This window comes from Rattus rattus, chromosome 11, assembly GCF_011064425.1.
Source record: "Rattus rattus isolate New Zealand chromosome 11, Rrattus_CSIRO_v1, whole genome shotgun sequence".
Lineage (NCBI taxonomy): Eukaryota > Metazoa > Chordata > Mammalia > Rodentia > Muridae > Rattus > Rattus rattus.
Genome location: NC_046164.1, coordinates 69,544,767 through 69,568,728, shown reverse-complemented (window position 1 = coordinate 69,568,728; position 23,962 = coordinate 69,544,767). Strand labels below are relative to the sequence as shown.

The 23,962-nt window shown below is 53.6% G+C and overlaps 1 protein-coding gene across 1 annotated transcript; it reads right to left on the bottom strand.

Moving 5' to 3' along the window:
* Positions 1-23,078, bottom strand: Cpz (carboxypeptidase Z). The gene is made up of 11 exons (XM_032916277.1): positions 22,982-23,078; positions 17,159-17,191; positions 14,850-15,224; positions 12,547-12,759; positions 10,139-10,335; positions 9,397-9,558; positions 8,737-8,895; positions 5,815-5,950; positions 4,379-4,518; positions 1,448-1,547; positions 1-469 (listed from the first exon to the last, which is right to left on the bottom strand). Exons 1-11 carry the CDS (start codon positions 23,076-23,078, stop codon positions 123-125), a joined length of 1,959 nt encoding a protein of 652 aa, XP_032772168.1. The 3' UTR covers positions 1-122.
* Between the last annotated feature and the right edge of the window lie 884 nt (positions 23,079-23,962).

The window sequence follows — 23,962 nt, the reverse complement described above, 5'->3', positions numbered from 1 at the left end:
TCACAGTGGGTAAACACGCTTTAATAAGCCGCAGAGGCTGTGTGTGATGTCTGTGGCTGGCAGACTCCAGACAGAAGCCTGGGCTGTGGAGGTGGACATCAGGGCTGGGCCTGAGAGGGGTGCTAGTACTTAAGAAGCCAGCGTGGCTTGTGTGGACTCAGGGATGTGAAGTAAGCCCACCACCATGGCTTGCTCCCACTAGCTGGCTGCCTACGCGCCCTGGGGGGCTCAAAATCCAGCTGTGCAGGCTCTCCCTGTGGATCCAGGGACCGAGGTAAGGCTCTTGAAGGTCCAGGAAGGAAGTTCTTAGGTCCTATCCCCAGAGGCTGAAGGATGAAGTCCACACGGCCGGCCCTCTTCATGCGCAAGGGAATGGTGACTCTTTTCATTACCTTGGAGTAGCCAGGGGCCTGAGCAATGACGATGTGTGAACCCGGGGGAAGGAGTCTCCAATAGTCACCATCAGGGGCTTCAAAGAGAATAGAAACAATTCTCAGAGGGCTTCAGGCTGAGGCAGAAGTATGATAGTCAGGGTGAGAAGGTTACATGACAGATGGGGGTAGATGGGCCTTAGCACAGGATGGGATGAGCATTTGCCTCCTAGAATGTCCTCCACCTCTTCATAGACTCCTATTCATACCTCAAAGCCCTACTTAGGTGCCACCTCTTCCTGGCAGGCTTCACCATGTCCTCAGGCATTTAACTTGCAAGTTTTCCCTCTACCAGACAATGTTGTCACCAAGTCCCATATTATAGACATCCATTTTTAATTGCATTTAAAATATTTTTTTATTTTTATGAAGTTGAATCTTTTGCCTACATGTATGCATTTGTACCACATGCACACATAGTGCCCTCAGAGGTCAGAAGAGGGCATTGAATCCTCTGCAACTGGAGTTACAGGTGGCTATGAATCACCAGATGTGCTGGGAATTTAACCTGGGTCCTCTGCAAGAGCCACTTCTCCAGCACTGGGGACTATGATTCCAGCTGGGAAAGGCCCAAGGACAACCAAAGCCCATGTGAGACAAAATCAACTTTCAGAGTGTCGTGGGCCCAATGAGAAGTGTTCCCCATACGCTCATGTGTTTGAACAATTGGTGCCCAGTTAGGGGTGCAGTTTTGGAAGGTTGTGGAACCTTTAGAAGGTAGAGCCTATAACCATGTCTTCTCTAGGATGGATGAACTCGGAGACTAAATTAACCCTTTCCTCCTTAGGTTGCTTCTTGCCAGGGATTTTGTCCCAGCAACAGGCAAAATAACTAAACATGCTACCCACAGCGTCCCAGCATGAACCTTGGGTCCTGAATGAATAGGACCCCTGAGGGGGGTAGCTCCAGGATCTGCCCCCCTCCCTCACCAACCCGGCCGAGAATGGATAGAGAACCTGGTGAAGTAGGAGCCCTGCTCTGGCCTCACCCACTGACGGGTGCAGGCTGCTGCTCACCTGTGGTGACGTCATGGCGGATGCCTTTCACTAGAATCCGTGCATTTTTGACGGGCTTTCCGTATTTATCTGTCACCACACCCTTGATGCCTCGGTGTACCTAAAGGCACCAGAGAGAAGGTACAGAGGTAATGTTTAACCCCAGTGTCACTCGCACCAGTGCCCGCGGGATCCTGAGTTGGGATTCTGCTTGTATAGTCGAGTACAGTCATTCTGAAAGCCTTGTTTTCTGTTTGAGGTATCTCTGGCAACCTGTCTCGTATGTTCTGGGTTGTTGGGCTGACACTGCAGCTCTGTCTAAGGGTCATGTTCACTTCCTTCCTGACCCCAGACACTGCGGACAACCTTTACTCTCTGTCCTCAGCATCTGAGCGTCAATACCTTCCTAGCCTAGGCAGGCATTCATGGTTCCTTCCGAGCAGAGGTTCTAGAAGGAAGCCTAGTAAGGACACAAACCAGGGCCTCGAACCCCCAACCCACTACTTACACTTGCTGCATGTGTTTGTCTACACACCAGACTCCTGGTGAGTATCCTCAGAGTAGAACCCAGGACCCATGGAGGACAGCCACAGAGCGGGACAGACTCAGCCCTACTATGAACTACTATAATCCCAGATGTCCCCAATGCTCAGAGCCAGTGTCTCTCAGTGGCTGCCACCCTCCTTCCTTATCCCCCAGTGGCGTTGAGGCAGACATAACAATCTAGTCACCTCTCACCTGCAGTTTAGAAACAAGCACAACAGTGTTGAATGTTGGGGGAAAGAGGGCATGTAGAATGTGGCTGGCACGGGATGGGAGCTCAACTCTCATGACATGAACATGTAAGTGCTAGCTGGCTGCCCCTGGACGGGTGACCACCGCCTGGGTGCTCCTGAGCCTGGATTGCTGTTCTGTGGAGCAGAAACTAGAACCGCTAACCTGGGGAGCAAGAGGAGGGGTTTTAAATGCAAAGTTGTTGGTTGAGGAAAACTGACAGTGCAGAGGCTGCCGTGCTACCCCAGCTCCTCCTCACTCGCAGAAAGGCACTGAATCCTACACATGACACCAGCTCAGCTGACCTGAATAAAGCCACCCCTTGAGTCAGAGGCCACGGCAAGCCTCTGGTTCCCCAACATGACCTCTGTCATCCACTCACCCTCCACACCTTTGCCATCTTAGAATGTTCTGGACATCAGCCCTGACTGGCTCCTTCTCCCACCCCTCAGATACCCCCACTCCTCAGCCTCCAGGATGTCATTCCCGATGACCCCATAGCCCAGCTTCTCTCTCCCTGCTGGGTTTTCCTGAGTGGGCATCTGTGTCTCCTCTGCCCCTCAAGGAAACAGGGCCTGTCCATGGGAGGCCTCCCTCCAGTTGCCTAGTCTCTGGTCTGCACTTCAACTGGGGTCCTCTTCTGCCACCCTGGGGCCTGGAGCTGTGCAGCAGGAAGTCTTGCTTCTGCCTCTTCCGCCCCGCACCCCTGGGCCTGCTCAGGATCACTGTGAAAGTGGCCTCAATTGGCCTTGACAGACCCGATCCTTATCAGGATCCAAGCCCGATTTCCTGGGGGTCATCTGTCTCAGAGTAAGCCAAGTGCTGCCCGACTGGCCACCTCTCCGCTTGCCATTAAATCTTCATACACGAGACTTCATGTACAATATCCACGGAGCGATCCCAGTCCCACCAAAGCCCCTCCTAACTCGTTTTCCCCAGGCGACCACAGAAAGGCCTAAGCTTTGCCCCAAGCCCTACCTGAATGACATGCCAGCTACCACAGAAAACACATAGCCACATGGCCACACTCTGTGCTACCTGGGGCTGTCTTCTTCCCATTGCTGCTGCTCTAGCAAGGCTCTGACCTGTTCTTACCTGGTGGAAGGTTCCTGATCGCTCTAGGAAAAACAAACAGGGCTCAATGATGAGCTTGGGGGCACAAAGTCTAGACTTAAATTCTAGGCAACTGCCAAGCCACATTGGGCCACTCCTTTTGCTCTCTCTCTCACTCTGTCATAGCCATGTGACTCTGTGGCCACACTGACCGTTCTCTCAAGCCCTATCATCTAGGGGTGGGGCTGCCTAGGACAGGGCCTTCTAGGGGCGGGACCAACCGTAGAGCACTGTGCACTTGCCACAGCCACGTTGCATCTGAATGTGCCGATTTCTTCCGGAGGAGTTATGTCTCTATAGCTCTCCGTGCCTGCTCCATAGCACTCGTGTGAGCTGTGCCAGGTGAAGCACTGGGCTCAGGTACCTATTTCCTCTGACCCAGCAGACCCTAGCCCAAGAATCCAATGGAAGACTCTGAGGATGTATTTCCAGCCACCCCATCACTGCCTGCCCACCTATGCCCACATGACCTCAATGCAGATAAGCAGGTACGCTCAGGCAGTCTACCCAGTCAGCCTGGAGGCCTCTGATGTGTGAACAGCCTGTATCCCAGAATCATCACCTCTGAGACCCTCCCATACAAAATGCCCTCTTCACTCCTGCAGCCACACTCACCTTCTCTGGAAGGGACCCTGTAGGTCTCCAGTGCCTCACTGAGTTGCCTACTGCACCCCGTCTTCTCAGAGAGTACCCGCTCCTGCCTGGTTTTTCTTCCAGCAAAATTCAGCTTGATTCACCTGCTTCTTCCTGATAACCCCCAGGGTTTGGAGGCTGGCCAGCACCCCCTCCAGGCTGCCAGCCCCTCTGAAAGGCTGCCAGCCCCCTTGCTCCCTTTAGCAATTGTGCTTGACAGGTATGAGATTCTTACCCGATGGGCATCTACCTGACATTCCTCAGGGTGTGTGGGAAGAGATATGTTTAGGAAGCCCCAGTCTTGAATGGAGAGTCAGAGAAGTCACCAACAGATGCTTCCACCGAGCCCCAGACAGAGCCAGGAAGACAAAGCCTAAGGGTGGAGCTGGTCTCCATCACCACCAGAGCAAGCTTCCAGAGGGCAGGGCTCACCATCTCCAGGAAGTTCAGTAGGGGCTCCTTGTTGTGTTGCCACAGGCCGTAGAGCGCCTCCTCTGGCGGGAACTTCACACAGCCCAGCTCCACTGTGATCTCAAAGCAGTTGGTGTGTAGGTAGTTGAAGTCAGACATACCTGTGGGGTGGGCAGCTGGGTGTCAAGGGCACAGAGCCTGCGGCAGGCCCAAGACTCCAGGCCCTGCACCACTTTGCACGTAGAGATGATTTGCTCAGCCACTGTTCTCCCATGCACAACCCAAGGACAGGAGTAGAAGGCCCTGACCGGGCCACAGAGGTAAACTTTGATTTCAGACAGGTGGGTAACAGAGTCCTTGGGATTAGAATGTTGTTCTCCCAGAGGAACTAGCCAGGGTACCACATGGGCCTCTGTGTCCCAGCTATTGGGTCTGACAATGACCACAGCAGACAGTAGCCCAGACTTACAGCAGCCCAAGGAGACCTGATCATTTCCCAGGAGAGTAGTCAGGGGAACTACAATGCCCTCTCCCTCCGTTCTAAGGACTTTTGCATTTATGAACTCTTCTGTTGTAGCTACCACTGCCACAGTCTTCATGACTGCCACGATCCAGCCTTGCTGGCTGCTGGAAGGAAGCCTACTGGTCTCTCCAGTTCGGCCTCAACAGTAGGACCTTGTCTGGCATCTGGGGAGCCAATCTACCTGAATCCTGGGGAGAAGGGAAGCTCTCATGCCCCAGAAGATGGCATGTGCTAGTCCCTGGTAGCATGAAAGGGCCAAACAGTAGCTTTGGAGCACATGAGAAAGGTAGCCATCGGCTGCCTGAGTAGGATTGTGGGGAGACAGGTTTGTCAGGCGAGCAAGCCCCGGCCTTGCTAACACAGGCCTTGTGAATCTGTCTCTTGCCCTCTTGTCCATTGCAGAATGGTCCAAGTGTGCTGGGGTACAGCAGGAATCAGATGAACAGTGGCTGTTGCTGTGGGGGAGGGGGCCCTTCAGTGGGTGCCCCGGGGTGTGCATAGCATGTGCCTCCCGCAGTGCACGTGACACCTTTACCCACCACATAGCAGCCAGTGAGGACTCAGAGGCTGAGCTTGGGAAAACCCCGAAGCCTTAGAGTACAAGTGCCCTGATATTTACACAGTAAATACATCCCAACCATTAGGACCTGTTACACAGAACCAAAAAGTCCTCTGTCAGCTTCTCCGGGGCTCTGCCACTGCTCCTAGCAGCCCTGTTCAACCCCTAACAAGCAGCAAGGGTTGGGTCACGAGTGGAATCACCACATGGCTGATTATAAAATAAATTCAACAGTAGCTGCCAAAAGTCACAGGACCAGCTCATCCTAGTTCCCCTTCTCCAGGAAGATGGTGACTAAGACTCCAACCGGACTCTGCAGAGAGTGCCAGGGCTCTGCTGAGGGAGGCCCCGCCCACCCGCCTGCTCAGGCCGCACCTCCAGTGAAGCTGTACCAGTCCGCCCCGTTGATGATGCTCCCCCGCTTCAGGAAGTTGCCCCCACACCTGTTCTCCGACCTGTCCATCATCATGGGGTGGACATCAGCATAGGCTCTGGCCAGCAGCTTAAACATCTGGAGATGAAGAAGGAGAAGGAAGGTGGGTGTTCTGCAGTCCTCCTCCATCTATCTAAACGTTAGGCCAGCACCTGGACTGACCCCACTCTTCTATCTCATCCCATGTTCCTCCACGGTCCTATGGGTGGAGGCTGGAAGGAGGTTATAGCCATGGTCCCCCAAATCCTGGGCGCATGAAACTTATGCCTGGCTAAGAGCAAGGATATAAAGAGGCGTGGCCTGACTGCAGACTATGTGGGTAGAGGCGTGGCCTGACTGCAGGGGCTGGCCTGACTGGGCAGAGGCGTGGCCTGACTGCAGACTATGTGGGCAGAGGCGTGGCCTGACTGCAGACATGAGGAGTGTAGATGATGGCAGCCAGGGGCGGGTGTGGTGGCACTCGCTTTTAATCCCAGCATTCGGGAGGCAGAGGCAGGTAGATCTCTGAGTTTGAGGCCAGCCTGGTCTACAGAATAAGTTCAGGGCAGCCAGGGCTACACAGAGAAACTATGTATCAAAGGCAAAACAAAACAAACAAACAAACAAACAAAAAACCCAGAAAGGGGTGCTGGAGAGATGGCTCAGCGGTTAGAGCACTGACTGCTCTTCCAGAGGTCCTGAGTTCAATTCCCAGCAACCACATGGTGGCTCCCAACCATCTGTAATGGAATCTGATGCCCTCTTCTGGTGTGTCTGAAGACAGCTACAGTGTACTTAAATATAATAAATAAATTTTAAAAAAAGGAAAGGAGGAATGAACAAAGACAGGAATGAAAGAAAGAATGAAGGAACAAAGGGGGAAGGGGCAGAACAACTACAGAGACCCAGGAACCCAGGTCACTGGGCACAGTTCCTGACCTCCCAGCAAATGCCTAATTGCCATGGTGAGCTGCAGCTGCGCTGACTCCTAGGGCTGTGGCAAGTAAGAAGGGCTGAGGGCTATGAGTGTGGCTCCCAGGACTCTCCTGGCAGGATGGAACACTGGCAAAGATATCTCTTGGGACACCCAGCCAGCTCCTTCCCTCACACACTCTCCCCACCTCTCCTGAGACTGTGGTTTCCACAGAGCCTGCCACTGGCTGCAGGCTACACCATTATTGATTGAGGATTGATGTCTGGGGAGCAGGCTCATTTCTTCTGACTCTAGTGGGACCCATTGAGGTGAACCTCCCCGCTACAGATATCCCCAGGCACTGAGGCTGAGAGGCTGGGCACAGAGGGGCTCCTGCTCAGAGCACACCTGCCCACCCAGGGGGTGCATCCCCTCTAAGGAGGCACACGATCTGAGACCCCCACACTGAATGGGTGTGCAAGTGAATGTATGAATGAGCGTAAATGAGTGAATGAATAATTGAGTGAAGGACTGAATGAATGAAGTGGGGGAGAGAGTGGGTGCATGAATGGGGGAATGGATAAGTAAATGAATGAGTGAATGGGTGAATGACTGAATGAACGAGTGGGTGAGCCGATGGGCAGACTTGGGGCTGAGAAGTCAGAAGATATGGACACTGCTGGCACACCTATTGCAGCTGACAAGTGTGAGGCACTGAGCCCAGTCTGGCTGCATAGAGGTCTCAGACAGCCTGTGCCTGAAGCACCCTTCCATACTTGGGAGGGTCTTCCCCATCCTTGCCCTTGTTCTCCACTGCCCCCTAAGGGAAACCCCCTCTAAGTCTAGGCCAGGCTGGGGTTCCTCCCCTGACACACATGGGAGCACAGCCATATACATATGCAAATGCAAACATAACTGCAGACGTATTCACACACGTCTATGTACACTGTGCCCCAGCCTCTGGGACTCTTCATGGAAGCTGAGTGTCCTGTCCTGGCGTGTTTTGTTGTTATTGTTGTTTTGCTTGTTTTTGTTCCTTTGTCTGTTTTGTCTTCCTCTCTGGACTAAGTAGGAGGAAGAAGTTCCTTCTCCACTGTGACCCAGGAAGGTTCTGGGTAAGACCAGTTTGATGTACAAGTATTCAACAGGGCTCAGGGGCAGCCCTGGCTGGGTTGCTCAGAGATCAGAGAGCCTGGTGTCTGCCCCTGTCTGTCTTGGTGGTTCCTGCCTCCAGGTCCTTTCCCCTAGGTTTGAAATGAAAACTGCCCTCGAAAGCACACCAGGCTCTGCTCCTATCTGACTCCCCAGGAGACCAAAGCTAGCCCAGACCTGCACAGGACGCTCCTGGTATGGGAGCTTGCAGCCTCCAGAAATACAAGAGGGAATGGAGGATTGGCTCCAGACCTGGAGGACACCGGGCACTGCTGAGCCCTTCCCTCCCTCTGCCAGCTTTCTCATCCACACTGGGAAGAATGATCAGTTTCCTGTCCCAAATCACAACAAATATAGGGTTGGGCGGCAGAGCAAGGCAGCTTTAAGGGCGGGAGTGCCTGGAAGGGTCCCAATGTCACTCGGTCTCACAGACTGTGAAGAAAGTAATCCTAAAAAGTCTTACCCAAGGACCCCCATGAGCAGCAGCAGGGCCAGAGCCCCGCCCCTAACCTCTGCACCTAAGCTGGAGCCCAGGCAGAGAACCCAGTTCAGAGCCCACTGGACCCCATGCATGTGGCAGCACTGCCCCCTGCTGGTGAGATCTGGAACAACATGAGAGACACAACACAGGGCCAGAGCTCCTCCCTAAGGTTGAGGACACTGAAAAGGAAGACTGCTCTCTGCTCTACAGGGCATTTCCTGGATATGAGAGAAGCAAGCGAAGAGGCTCCCGAGGGTTCAGCCATGCCTATGAGCTAGAACAGAAATGGCCGTGCCAGCAGAAGACCTGTTCAGCCTCGGCATGGTGTCCGCCTCTCACCTTCTCATCCGGAGTGGGAGAAAACATCTTCTCCTCATGGGGGTGCTTGGAGAAGTCGAAGGGGTAGGATACCACCAGGTCACCCCCATGCAGGCTGGCTGAGAGGACGAAGGGGATGGTCTGTATCCACTTCATGATGGCCTTGGTCTCGGGGGCCACCTGCCGGGGTTGGAGCACTGCTTTCAAGATTATGCCTTCTCTGGGCCCCAATGTCTGTCTTTCCCAATGTCTGTGTTGCAGAGTATGTGCTGGTCCTTCAGCCTGGAGTCCACTTTGCCTCTCCTGGTCAGGTAACCTCTCCTGGAAGCTGAGGAGCTCTCTGCCCCTGCAGCTCCTGAGCATCCAGTGGCTGTGTTGAGTAGACCCCACTAGCTTCAGTAATGGTCCTAACATAAAGCAGGTTACACTCGAACAGAGGAGAGGGCTCCTGTCAAACCCATTCTTGAGAGAGGACTCAGGGCTTCTGGGAAAGTATCTGGGCCGTGAGCGCTCCAGCAGGATGCAGACTCACACCATCTGTGCTGAACACTGGGGCACTCGATACATTGTTACTGCCCCAACAAGGGATGGGCCTACCCTACAGGCCAAATACTGAGGCTCAGAGGGGCCAGCGCCCTAGGGAGGGGCCAGCGCCCTAGGGAGGGGCCACACAGCTCCTACCTTACCCCACCAGTAGTATTGCGAGATGGGGATGTGGTCCGTGCGCACACCGCGAGTGGAGGCCAGCCGGTAGTACTCTGACGTGAGGTCAGGGAAGTTGCGGTTCAGATCCAGGTTCTGTGCATTCTGCCTCCCACTGGTCCAGCCGTTGTAGCCAGCACCCTGAACACAAGGGCCCAGTCAAGAATCCACATCTCCCACCCCACATCTTCCAGCTCAGGCTTCAGCTGGACAGAGGTTCTGGCAGGACTGTGGCTTCTGTGGCTTCACCTTTGCCCTTCCTCCCACCTCCTTCGCCTCCACATATCCTTTCCCTCAACACTAGCATCATGGCCCGGAAGTATTCTCCCATGCATGGAACACCTGTGCCCTCCATAGCCTCTTGCTTCCATTGGCTCTTGCCCATGTCTGTTCCTCTAGAGACTGGCTCTTGTCCATGTCACTCTGTTCCTCTAGAGAGCTTCTCTAATCCTCCGTCAGCACACTCTCTCCTCGGGACTCTATCTTATCTTGCCTGTTTGGCTACATCCTCAGCCCTGTCCTAAAGCAATACACCGCAGCTCTGCTCTTTCAGTACACATCCTGCCCGTCCATCTGGCAGAATGTCGCCGGACCACTGGTTTTGCTCAGCCCTGCTCAGCTAGGGAGACGGCTGCAAATAGACCCTCAACTATGAGGAGTAAAGTCAAAGGTTACAAGTGCTGGAGGAGGCAGCCCTTCTGCAGGCAGCGGGAATTCCTACCTCTGCAGCCGCCACCTCATAGCCATCAGGGTTCATGGACGGCAGCAGGTGGATGCGGGTGGTGTTCAGCAGGCGCTGGATGCGGGGGTTGCCCAGCAGGTACTCGGAACACAGGTACTGGGCCAGGTAGATGAGTATTTCCCGTCCTGCCACCTCGTTGCCATGGATGTTCCCAATGAGCTTCACCTCAGGCTCCACTGCAGGAAGAAACTGTTATACGGGGCGTGGTCTCACAGACAGGGTCTAGCAAGGGCGTGCCGGGTATACTGGGAGGGATTCCTACTCGCTTTGACTCAAGAGTCTCTGGGCGTAATGAGCTATCTGGACACTCAATTCTTGAGCTCATATCTTATGTTTCATCACAACTGTTAGCATAAGTAAAGGATGCTATGAGAATATAGGGTGTCATTGATGTGTGTGACCTCTATTGACACCTATTGCCCGTGTTTGTGCAAAAAGTCAAGCACATCAGTGCCTAATTAGTAAAACATTGGGCTCTGGAAAGGGAGGATGAATAGATGCATGAATGAGCAGATGAGTGGGTAGACGGATGGATAGACAGATGGATGAGTGGATAGATAGACGGATGAGTGGATGGTTGGATGATGGATGAGTGAATAGATAGATGAATGGATAGATAGATAGATAGATAGATAGATAGATAGATAGATGATGATGGATGGATGGATAGATAGATGGATGAGTGGATGGATGGATGGGCGGGCGGGCGGGTGGATGGATGGATGGATGGATGGTTGGGTGGATGGATGGGTGGATGGATAGTTGGGTGGATGGATGGATGGATGGATGGATGGTTGAGTGGATGGATGGTTGGGTGGATGGATGGTTGGGTGGATGGATGTGTTTATGGGTTGGTTAAATAGAAGATGGAAGAACAAATGAATAAATAGATAAATGGATGGGACTCTGGATAGATGGGCTGGCAGGTGGATAGATGGATGATAAGTGAATGGATAAGTGGATTGGTGGATGGATATGTGAATGAATAAAATATCGAATGATGGCCAGAGGAAAGGGCACGTGTGGGTGAGTGGGTGGACGGATTAATGAGTGAAAGGATGGGTGAAGGCTTTATCACAGCAACACTAGACTAGGCCTGGCAGCCTTCTTCAGCATGGCCATGGAGAGTCACTCCTACTTGCTATATCTAATGTTGTTCATTGGAAAGCAGACCTGTTTGTCCCAGCAACACTCAGCTGTGAGTGTGAACATCCACACCCTTCAGACTCCACATCCGAAGGTGAAAACAACAAGGAAATGCTCATTCTCTGCAGGAGGCCAGAGGTGACTTGATGACCTCTGGCCCCATGAGAGACAGGGCCTTTGGGCTTATGATGTCCACACTGCTCAGTCTGACAAGCTGAAAGCTGGATGTGGGTGGACAGCCCAGCAGAGTCCTAATCCACAGACTCAGAGACTGCTGGAACTAGAGGGAAGGATGGGCCCTGTTACACCAATATGGCAATGGGGTTATGGGCTGGGGGAATGGGACCAAGGGAGAGCCTTGGGGATGTTCTCAGTGCTGGGAATAGGAACTTTCAGTGTCACCAAGTCCTACTCTCACAGCAGATGGAGGTCCAAGCCAAGTCTCTGTTAGGACATCCTAGAGCCCTGGATACATTCAGCTTGGTGTCTCTTCTCCAGCTCTGAACCACTAGCAATTACTGTAATGAAATTAGAGTCCTAATTTGCACCCTAGCAAAGAAGTCCTGAAGGCTCTGGGCCTCAAAGCAGGTCTCCACACCTAGCATCACTGGGCCTTGATGTGAAAGACCCACTGTGTCCACACCACCAGCCTTGCAAACTGCTTCAGAAGAACAGAGAGAAAGGAACCAGAACCCAGACCTGCACAGGTCCGTGACTCACAAGACTTCAGGTGGTGATGGTGACATGTTCCACATCAAGGGTCTAGGACTGAAGCTCTGGAAGTCATGGCCCATTGACCCAGTGTCCCCTCCAGGACCTGCCCTAGTCCCTCCAGCCTCCAATCTCTCAGAAAACTTTGCACTTTCCCAAAGACAGAGTCTCTACACTGTCATCTTGCTGTTACTCAGTCTCCTCGGACAAGTGTCTGTTAGGATGAGACCAACTCATTTCTATGCTCCCAAACTCAAGTGATATGGCTTTTCTAAAGAAATCCCCCACCCAAAAAACAGAGTCTCTATGTAGTCCTGGCTCTCCTGGAACTCATTATGTAGACAAGGCTGGCCTCAAACTCACAAAGATCCTCCTGTCTCTGCTCCCCAAGTGCAGGGATTAAAAGTGTGCAGAGATTAAAAGTAGAGGAGGACTCCAGAGGATTCCCAACTTGCGCATCCCAAGGCTAAGTGGGTCTGCGCCCTGCTCCCAGGGGCGGAATCACACCCGGGCCTCACAGGGTCACTCACTCAGTTCATGCTGGCCTGGGCGGCTTGAGAACTCGATGACTACCAGGTCCTTGCCTTCGAAGCTGCGCCCGATGCTGTACGTCTTGGCCACCTGGGAGCAGCGGGCCGCTGTCCTCTTCAGCACCCGGACCATCTGGGCATAGGAGTGGTGGGCGAAGCGAATGAAGGTAGGTGGCAGGCCAGAGGGTAGAGCCTCCTCGACATCCAGCTCTCCTGGGGAAGGAATTGGAACTGTGGCTGGGGTGTGCACTGAATACTTGCTCATGGCACACACAGCTCTAATGCTGTACAAGTGGGCTGTGGGATGACACATGGACCGCCTGGATGGCACTGCCACAAGCCAGCCAGGGATGGTGCCCGGGAGACGTATATGAACCATGTCTGCATTCCAGTGTAAAAGTGACAGCAAGATGTGGGTGCCCACCTGGGAGCTTTCAAATATGAAAGTTCAAGAGAAGGTGCACCTAGGAATCCCCGACCTACAGAAAACAATGAGAGGCGGCCATCTCATTAATCTGCCTTTAAGCCGTGGTTGTCTGACATAACCCTGCCATGGGGGCCCTGACACAGCTCTGCATCCCTCCCTACTTAAGGGTACTATGGCCTATGCTGTGTCAACACTCACATGGGCCAGGCAGCGGCATGGCTAAGAGTGGTTCCCCACAGTCTGTAGTCTGCTGAGATTGTTTCCAAATGTTTCTGGTACAGGGGGACTCCCACAAAGAAGAGGGGGCTGGGACAGTGTTGGTCATGCCTGTCTCTCCCCCTGCCCATTTCCCTGTTCCTCTCATAGAAGAAGCCCAGTGGATAGCAGCCTGGAGGTCCCCCTCAGCCCTGATGGCTGAAGAAACTTGAGGCAGGTCCCTGCAGGCTGTCCAGGGCCACAGAGAGTTAACGTTGTCTCTACTTGTGGTTTCCTTTTTGCTCAAAATGGTTGCTGAGGAGAAAAGAGCTGATGAACCCAGCAATTTGGTGGTTTCAAAATAATCCCTCTCCAGGGCCTGGGCTCTCTTGGGGCAACAGGCTCAGCTAAGCCAGTTGCCTTCCTTCCTCCTCACCATCCTTGCTTGCTGCCTCCGCACCTGAGCCCATCATGGACACAACTCCCGCTGGCCAGCACCCACTGCGCCTGCACTTGAACCCAACCTGCCCTCTCCAGCGCAGGACCAGGCTCCGAGACCAGGCTCAGCATGGCGCAGCCCCTGGCAGCCACCCACACATGCTTTGCTGGGTCTGCACCCTTCCCACAGCCTTTATGTCTCAGCACACAGTAGGCACCCAAAAGATGCGGCTGTACAAACAAGCCCATCCACCAATGGCTGGTCACGGTGACTCCAATGGAAACCATTGCTCTATCTGCTTCCTTGGGCCTCCATTTCCCAACTGCAACAGAAGACTAAGGGCTTGCAAAGCAAGATGGAAGCATTGTTGGTGACCCCTGTCCGGGACAGTATGGGAGGCCTTGTGTCTGTCCCACAGAAAGCCCCATGGGCCATGGTGGCACAGTGGGTACTGATTCCCAGTGTCCTCCTTCTTACCCCTCAGGTGAAAGGTGCAGATAGGGACAGAAGGGGCCGTGCTCACTAAGGCACTGCACCAGGGGCAGAAAGGGCCATGCTCACTAAGGCACTGTGCGAAGTGGCCCCCTGAGACTCCACACACCTCCTGAGATGAGCCACTCACTCTAGCATTCAGTGTAGCCCATTCCTCCGTCACAGGTTGGCCCTGGAGAAAAGCAAGCCCTCCTCTCTGCAGCTTGTACCGCATCCCCTGACGTCCAACAGTCTGTGCCTGGAGAGTGACTCACATCACATGGCCCACATCATCCTTCAGGCCCAGCTTTGGCCAGGACGTCTGAGACATTCCCTGTCCAGGGACATACCTGTGCGGTGCAGTTCTGAAGGTGGCTGTAGCTGGTCACTCTGTCTACTCTGTTCATGGCCCATTTGTTTGCTGGGCATAGGCCTTTCCATGGACAGGATCCTTCACGGGTCTGGATGGGCACTTTCCCCTTTTGATAAGATGCTCTTCACTCCAAGGCCCCTCCCTCCAAGTCCATGGATGCAGAAGCCTTCGGTTTCTCACCAATAAGATAAACCTTCATAGGACCGAATGGTACCCGTCTACAGGGAGCAGGGCCAGCACCAGGATGTGGCTCCTCTCTCTCTTGCCTGTGCTATCCCAGATTCAATTCATCTTTCTGTGTGTCACATAGCCCTACCAGACCCCTGACACCTGTCTACCCAAACAGTAACTCCCAGAGCTAATGGGCAGCCTGGAGTACCCCCAAAGCCTTGCCTTACCCCGGAGCTGTTCGAGAGGGTCATAGCAGCCTTCCTCCTCTGGTGCGAAGTATTGGGCACAGTCTAGGAAGTAGGGCCAGGCCATGTCGATGGCGTCAAAGGCTGGCTGGCAGGCCTCCCGCAGGCCCTCACAGACACGGCGGCAGGGCCTTTGTATGTGGCCTCCTTGGCATCTGGGGGCCAGCACAGAGCACCCTAGCAGCCGCAGATCAGGGTTGCACTGACCCTCCAGGAGAAAGTGCAGCACACCCAACAGCGTGTATTCAGGGCTGGCCTCCACTGCCTCCCACGAACGGTGCTCCAGGGGTGTGGGGAATGATGTATGGTTATAGGCCGCATCCGCACAGGTCCTGAGATGCAGGTCCACGCAGGTGGCTGGAGAAGGAGAGTCAGCAGGTCACATGATGACCCATGCTCCGGTCGATACCACCTAAGACCAGGGCTTGCAACAATGAAGCACCCAGTCTGTGGGGAGAGACAAGGGCAGGGCTGCCGTGGAGGGAGCAGGGTCCGTGGGAGACACAGCAAGGGGTTCTGAAGGAACTGCACCCAGCCAGCTACCTACCAGAAAGTGGGCCAGGATGGCAAAGGGACCAGCAGAAGGGGAGCAGGCAGCCTGCCCTGCCTGAGGATGCATGATGAGGCCAGTGGATTGTCAAAAGCAGGAGCCCCCTCATACAGGCCAAAAGGAGAGTTGTTCATGAGAACCCATCTCATGTGGACTATCCCGTCCTCAGGACAAGGTTAAGTCCTCTCAGAATGCACATGGCAGGCCTGGCTATGTCTCTCCTCTTGTTACAAGGACATTGTAGGCCAGGCCAAAGGAGGCCAGCTCCTGTGATGTTAGATGCTTTGTGCTGGACCAACATGGGTGGCCCTACCTCCTGCAACCACCATTTGTCGGGCAAAGCCTTCTAGACTTCTAAACACTTCTGAACAGGAAGCCGCTGGGCACAGAGTCATGACCTTCACTCTAGTCTCTCCCTCTGCCACCTACCATCTGCACTGCCCCATCAGAGACATTATGTGGTACTGACGCAGATCTTACCATCATCGCATGGGAAGGACATGGCTGTTCACGTCCATCTTTCTTCCACTCAGAGCATTTTAGATATGTTGATTTGGGCCTTATTTTCTGGCCTTTGGGGTTTGGGGTTTTTATTTTGGGTTTGGTTTTCGTTGTTGTTGTTCTTTGTTTGTTTGTTTGAATTTCTCTGTATAACAGCCCCGGCTGTTCTGGAACTTGCTTTGTAGATCGGGCTGGCCTTGAACTCTTGGAGATTTGCCCATCTCTGCCTCTTGAGTGTTGGGATTAAAAGCATGCACAATTGGCCTTGTTTTTTGTTTGTTGGTTGGTTTGGTGTTTGTTTGTTTAATTCATTTATTTATAGGTGGTCCACACCACAGCAGGAGCAGGGACATCAAAGGACAACTTGCAAAAGTCAGTTCTTTTCTTCTATTGTGTGGACCCCAGGGATTTAACTCAGACGGTAAATCTTGGCAGCAGACACCTCTACCCACTGAGCCATCTTGTCAGCCAGCTTCTTGGTTTATTTTTGGAGACAGCCCTCACTCTGTAGCCCAGGCTAGCCTAGAACTTCTACATAGACCAAGTTGGCTCTAAACTCATGGTAATCCCTGCCTTGGCCTACTGAATGCTGGGATGACAAACACAAGCCACGGAGCTCAGCTATGGCGCTGCTGTTCTACAGAGGAAATGCTTCCCCATTTTATAAATCTCTGTATAGAAGACACCAGATGTGCACAGCTGGTGGGAGAGAGGCGTCTCCTCAGCCTTGGCCTGAGAGTTTTGAATCATAGCTTTCAAGTCACTAAGCAAGATGCCTACCTCTCCTGCTCACCTCAGGAAGGGCATGTCCAAGTTTACAAACCCAGCTGGGCCTTCAGGACCAGAAGCTGAGGGTGGCTTCTCTGATGTGGGGTGTGGATTAGAAACACAGCCTGTGAATAACATGCAGGAGGCCCTGAGCTCTCCCCTGAGCATAACATCTCCCCACCATGGAAAGGGAAGAATCTTATAGCAAGAGACAAACACAGGGCTGACCTCGGAGGGACCCTAGCATTGCCTCCAGGCCACGCTGGGCAGGCAGGGCAGGCAGGGCAGGCAGGGCAGGCAGGGCAGGCAGGGCAGGCAGGGCAGGCTATTCTCCTGCTTAGTCTCACTTCACCAGATCCTCTGTGCCTGCCCTGCTAGCCATATCCGAAGCCAGCACCTCTGCTTTGACAGCATGGGGGTCAGGGGAACGTGGAGTTCCTACGAGACAAAGCAGGGCTGGGGTGGTACCTACCACTGTGTGTGGAGGCCAGTCTCTGACATTTACCTGGGAAAAGAGACAACCCTGATTAGCGACAGATGATGGTACACACCTTTCCCCTCACTGCCTTTGCTGGGCACTCACTGATGACAAGCCCTGTCCTCTGTTCCCTTCATGCCCCTGGTTTGCACTGCTGACCTGAGCTCGAAGCAGCCAGAGTCTGACAAATCATAGGGCTTGCCTAAGAAATGGCTGTGCTGGCACTGCTCCAGCCCAGCCTGGAACCAACCTGGAGGGCCCTGTGCCCGCACATCCCCAGAGCCAGCCATGCATCAGCTCCCACAGTGTCCTGAGCCATCAGCCTCAGACTGTGCCCATGGCTCCCACCACCCTGTACTCAAGACTGAGCGTCATTCAAGGAGCCATCCAAGCAGGCTACCTAGTCCCAAAGAACACTGAAGGAATATGGGGGTCTCAGTGCTGTGTGAGTTTGGGACCCCCTTTTTAGCAAAAAATAAAAATAAGACACAAAACTATCCTTGCAACTGTGGGGTCTCAAGAGCCTCCCGGGGGCCAGGCCTCATGGGCTCCACAGTAAGATTCAGAAGGGGTCATAAAACCCCTATGAACACCAGCGGCCACATTCAGTCAAGCACCTGATAGGCATCCTGTGTACAAGGAGAAGGAGCCAAGGAGGAAACTTTGCATCAGGTCTAAACTGGACCGGCCGTGGTGTAGGGTCAGGAAGCACTCTGATGGTTTGTGCCAGGAAGGGCCAAAAGTGTGGTAGAATGACCATAGCCAAAAGAGGAGTCTCTCAGGAGCAGGTGTATATGCATGGAAAGGGAGACAGACCCTGCTGGCTTAGGGACCATAGCAAATGCCTGTCCTCCGTCCTCTGCAGATGGAACCTGGCAGTGTCCAGGAGCCTAGCAGGGGCACAGCACCCATAGGCTTTTCTCAAGATCTAAAGTCATGCACACAGGAGCGAGCCACCTATGCCTGTCACCTATAGAGAACACAGCAAGGACTCAGCCCTACCCTGGTTACCCAAACCTACTGTGCTCAGTGTACCTACTATGTGCCAGGCTGCCTCAGTCAGGATCCTACTCCCAGGCTCTCATAAGACGGGCAGCATTGGAGACACCATACCCCTGCCCAGCACTCGCAGAACACCTGAGGATTTTAATATCTTTGAGTTGGGGGCTTGGGTTTGCTGCTTTGAGACAGGATTCCATGTAGCCCAGGTGGTCTTGTACGCTCCTTGTAGCTGCAGATGATCGTGAACTCCTGGCCTTCCTCCCTTCTTCACAGATGCTGGGATTACAGGAGTGCATGGCACGCCCAGTTTCTACCCTTTCAACTATCAGGGAAATTCACACAGACTCTCTTACGATGTAGATCTGGTGACTACCAGGCCACAAGAGGCCCCTGGTACTCCAGAACATCCACCCCTCCTTACACTAGCCATGCTGTAAAGAGCCCTGACCATGAGTCAGTGCAGCGGAGAACAGAGGAGCCCAGCCTCTGGCGTGGATGCCTCTGGATTCACCTGCCCATGCAGTGGGAGCCTGGGCAAGTATCACTTTACTATTCTTATGAGTTTTTTATATGAGGCTTATAATAATCACTTTTGGGATACATTATAAAAGCTCTAGATGCTGGCCCACATCTAACAATGACGTGACCCAAGAACAACATCCCACAGTTTAATAATATCTGTCCCTACTATCTCTGCTCCAGGCCACACACAATAGGTCAAGTCTTGTGAATGTACCCCTGGGGAGGTTCACAGCCTTTACCCTGATAGAAAAGAGAGCAGGTGCCTACCCCTGAAAACAAATCCACTACAACACACGTGGAGCGATCACAAGCAGGCAAAGGGGGCGTCTCGCGACCCCCTGCTGCACATGCAAGTGGCCTGAGGCTCTGGTTTCCTCATGCAGGGATCTCAAAGCACTTGGCTGATCCTGCTCAGAAGACTGCTAAGCTCTGTGTCCCAGACATGTGCCCTCACCACTCACAGCAGAGGAGGACACAGTGTGTCAACACTGTCGAGAACCGTGAAGGGAAACTGACCTGACCTCTGCCGAGAACATGGGACCATCATCTGCTGTCAGTGAAGCCCAGACGATCTGCAATGTTGGGACCGGAGAAGGGATCCCCTGGGGGACCTGGTGTGACTCCCACCCTGTGCAGGGCCCTGCGAGCCGCTGCATCCAGAGATACCACTCCCAGGACTCACAGTCTGGGCGCCATCTTGTTCTACACTGACTTTAGAGCAAGGCGGATGCAGAAGGAAGCCAGTCAGCTCAAGGGGGTGATTTCAGTCACCTCCCCTTGCTCCTGCAGCTCCAGGATCACACAGGGCACGGCCAGGCTCACTCTGTAGGAGCCTAGGTGCTCAGTGAGACCCTGATGAGAGTGAATAGAAAAATCAACTTGAACTTGTCCCTGGGTCCTCTGACGGCCTCAGGGAAACTTAAGGCAAGGTTACCAGGTGCCGGCTGTACCTAAGCTGTTCTGCAAAGTCACCGAGGACCTGCCCCTGAGATTGGACCACTCTTCAGGGATCAGAAGAGAGAACTTGATGACTTTATATCCCTTCCATTCTCTCTGGATTGCAGATGAGGAAACACGTTCAGAGAGTAACATGTCCCGTGCCCGTTTCCTTGTTGAACACTGAGAGAAAAACAGTAATGCTGTCTGATGGGGCAGCTGAGGGGACAATGAGGTAACTCATGGGTGTGTCTGCATGACATAGCTTGGGCACACAGTGTGTAGAAGGAAGTACTGACTGCAGTGACAACACTCTCAGGCAACAGCACTTGACCAGGGCTCAAAGGGGTGGCCAGGGGCAAGCAACCACCAAGTTAATCCCGACTATTTCCAAGCTTCCACCACACCAAAGATGACAGACCTGTCGGCTAGAGCTGGCGTGACAAAACACCACAGACTAAGTGGACAACAGCAGTGGAAATTCGCCTGCCAAAGCTCTGGATGCTGCAGTCAGAGCAAAATGTGACCAGCGTGCACCTGCTAAAGGCCCACAGAGGACTCCTTGCCTTGCCCAGTCCCTGAGGATTCCCAGTGTCCTTGACTTAATGGCTGCCTCACTCCAATCTGTTCTTGGAGCCCCACTTTACCTCTAAAAATGCTCACCATCAGGTTTAGGTCACCTAGAAAGACCCTATTCTTAAGTGAGAGCCATTCACAGCTCCTGGGCTTAGAACTTGAGATCTCTTCTTGTCATGGTAAAGTGAAGTGAATAAGACAGAGGAGGGGGGTTGGGGATTTAGCTCAGTGGTAGAGCGCTTGCCTAGCAAGCGCAAGGCCCTGGGTTCGGTCCCCAGCTCTGAAAAAAAGAAAAAAAAATGAGACAGAGGAGGGACCCAGAGTAGGGCCATGTGTCTGGGGATTACGCAGCCATCTACAGAATGAAATCGCACCTCTTCTAGCTGGGTGAGTCTCTCCAGGCCTTCGATTTTCATGCACAAAGCAAAAGAAGGAGCCGCTTACCCAGAGGCCCTCCATCTTGCCATCTGCTGTGTCATAGCCACAGACACCGTGGATCATCACGACTGCTCCCTCACCTCCTGCCACCCGCAACACACACTGAGACCCTGATGCCTGAACCCACAGCTCCTTAGAACATAGAGGGCCTGCTGCAGCGTCGAAAGCCCCTCCATCTTGTCTGCTCTGGATGTCCAAGGCCTGAGACCAGCAAGGCGAAATCCATGGCAAAATTCGGACCTAGTGCTTTAAAAGAAGGTGACGTGGTCTGCGCTATTATATTTTGTTTGGTTGATCAAGTTTGCACAAACTGGAGTCACCTGGGAAGAGGGACCCTCAACTGTGGGATGGCTCGTAGCCAAGTTTGCAAGACATTTTCTTGGTCAGTGATTGGTGTGGAGAGTTTGGCGGCTGGGATAGTGTAAGAAATAGTCTGAGGGACTGGGGTGTGTAAGAAATAGTCTGAGGGACTGGGGTGTGTCAGAAATAGTCTGAGGGACTGGGGTGTGTAAGAAATAGTCTGAGGGACTGGGGTGTGTAAGAAATAGTCTGAGGGAGCCATGGGAACCCAGTAAGCAGTACTCCTTTGTGGCCTCTGCATCAGCTCCTGCTTCCAGGTTCCTGCCTAGACTTTCCTCAGGAGGTGTAAGCCAAACCAACCCCGAGTTGCTTTTGGTCATGGTATTTTACCACAGCAATAGAACTCTGGACATACTCCGGTCATAATTTTATGCTAATGAGAAAATATTGAACTAATATTCCAGAGAATTGGGGTTTTATTGTTTTTCTCAGTCTTTCTTAGCAGCCCACATGGCGGACCTTCATCGACCACAAGGTGGCAGCATTTCTTCATGGCAGAGATGGAAGCTGCCCTCGGTTCAACCTTCCCTTTTCGATGGCCCAGCCCCTCTAACGGAGCAGTCAGAGTGCCCTGGGATGGCAGAGCAGGATGCCCGTCCCCAGTCAGAGCAGAGTAAAGGCTGTGAACCCCAACTCAGGCTCAGTGAGGAGCCAGAGTCCTCCATCAATGAAGACACTGGGCAGAGAAGTGCATGCCAGGCTTGCACCAAGCCCCTGGGACACAGAGATTGGGTGAGGGTAGCCGGGTGGCCACCCTTAGATGTGCAGCGTGGGTGGAAGCTGCCAGGCCAACCCAGAAGTTTCCAGATCTAAAAGCTTTCTAAACTTCCATGCATGTTCCTATAGAGGAAGACTGGACCCAAAGAAGTTATTCCCTCCCTCCAGAAATATTCCCTGATGTGTCGTGGTGATGCCCAGCCCAGCCAGGGACAGAGCTCACCTGTGTGCCCTGTCTCAGTGAGGAAGTGGGTGTCTGTAAGACAGCCTTGGTCTGAGGCTAGTACTCCTGGTGCAGAGCAGACCCAGAAAGACTTCCTGTAGCAGCTTTTGCTTCTATGCATTTTCTGGGATAGCAAAAGTTCAGAGACAAGTCCTCCACTACAGGTTTTAGCAGTGCTAGGCAGGCATGGTCCGCACACAGGTCCACACATACTCGCACGTGTACCTACTTGCCAACTGGCCTGAACTGTCTAATCTACAGCAGGGTGGATGCAGGTCCAGGGGAGGCCGGGGTAGGAAAGAAAAGAGGCATTGTGTTCCCAGCATCCACCTGGCTAGAGCAGGCAGGCTCTCAGGTGACCACAAATCCTAGCTCTTAAAATTCTACACCTGATACCATGGGCTCTGAAGACCCTGGGGCCTCCAGCTAGACTCGGGTGGTTGCTATTGATAAAGACATAAAGGGTGTGAAGTAGATGTACCCCCACCCAGATAAGAGGGAAACTGGAGCCCAGCTTCTGGCGAGGCACCAGACTCCAGACCCACCCTCAGGACCCTCAGTTATGATCCCTGGATGTCCCTCCTTCTCCCTGTCCTATCCCTGCTGAAACATTCCACCTTTCTCTGGGCCACTCCCGGAAATAAAATGTTATCCACATTGCAGCCAGGAGTTTTGAAGGGTCAGGAGTCTTTTGTGGCCAGCACCTCCCCATTCCTGGAAGGAGAGGGCACTGCAGGGAGGTCCTGCAGTCCTGGCACCTGCTCACTCTGACCTGCTTTTGAATCCCACCAGTCCAGGTGCCTGCTAGGCAGTGGCTGGTGCTCGATACCTCCCAGCTCTGCTGTCTCCCTGGGGTCTCTGGCTCAGATGCTGAGAAAGCCCAGTGCCCCAACAGTTTTCTCTATTGGCTAAGGGTCACAATGTGGCACCCTCGGGACATTCTATCCAGGCGGTAGTTCTGCGACCCATAAGGAGAGAAAAGTTCCCAGGTGGGTGAAGGGAGGGGTATCTAAATCTACCCAGAAGAGCGGCTGGGACCCTACCGGAGGGGTCAGGTCCAGGCGAGCAGCTGGGGTACGCAGCAACGGCCAGCGCGGCCAAAGCAGCCAGCGCAGCCAGCAGCAGCGGCGTTGTAGGCATGGTGGGCACAGATGCGCGGATGCGCGGGAGGGCGCAGTGATGTGGCACTCGGGGAGCGCGAGTGGCGCTGCTGGGCCCAGCGGCTGGGGGGCGGAGGGGGGTGAGCGGTGAGGAACCAGCGCAGGAGTCGGGTTACAATCGTCAGCGCCAGACACTGGAGAAGGGATGCTGGCGGGGAGGAGAGAAGGCAGATAAAAGCCAACCTGCCCCCTAACCCTCGAGGAGCCCCGCCTACTCAAGAAAGGGACATGCCCTCTTGTGGGAGGGAGGCTCCAGGGAGCTAATCATAGAATGCTTGCTGATTTCGCCTAAAAACCTTGATTTGTGGGTGGGAGGAGACTGCAGCACCAGAAGTGAAGATGGGTCCTGGCCCAGAGCTGACCCCCAGCTGGAAGTGAGCCAGGCCTTGGTCACAGCCCGCTAAATGAGGTTGGCCAGGTCTCTGATGCCTGTCCCTGTGGGGATTCTCTCCCAGTGGAAGCTGCTTGTGGAGCAAAGGTGGTGGCAGCACCCCTGCCTGGATGCTGACAATGTTCTGATCCCCTGTGTGGGGCTCCAGACAGGTCCCTAAACTTTGATTCCACCACTTGCAAGACCCAGCAGGGACCTAGCTCAGAGGACCTTCCTGAAGGATTGTATATCTACCCCTCAGAAGGTGGCCTGAAGGCAATGTCATGAGGTGGGAGGAAGCAGTGTACTGGTGACCAAACTCCAGATTATACATAGAGGAATGGTAGCACCTTCCTATGCAGCCAGTCCCCCCGCCCTTGCCTTCCCCACTTAGAACTTACTGGGTAAGACCCTAGGGCTGCCAGCACCCAAGTAAGGAAAGATGCCTGGAGCCCTTTATGCTCTCCTTCTGGGCCTCACCATTTGGAACAGGA

Excerpts from the sequence above, each read along its gene's own strand:
- Cpz (XM_032916277.1), bottom strand. The coding sequence starts at position 23,078 with ATGCCTACAACGCCGCTGCTGCTGGCTGCGCTGGCTGCTTTGGCCGCG. Across the intron at positions 1,548-4,378 it reads TACTGAACTTCCTGGAGATG|GTACACCGAGGCATCAAGGG; the intron begins GTGAGCCCTGCC and ends TGGTGCCTTTAG. Across the intron at positions 470-1,447 it reads CCGCCATGACGTCACCACAG|CCCCTGATGGTGACTATTGG; the intron begins GTGAGCAGCAGC and ends TTCTCTTTGAAG.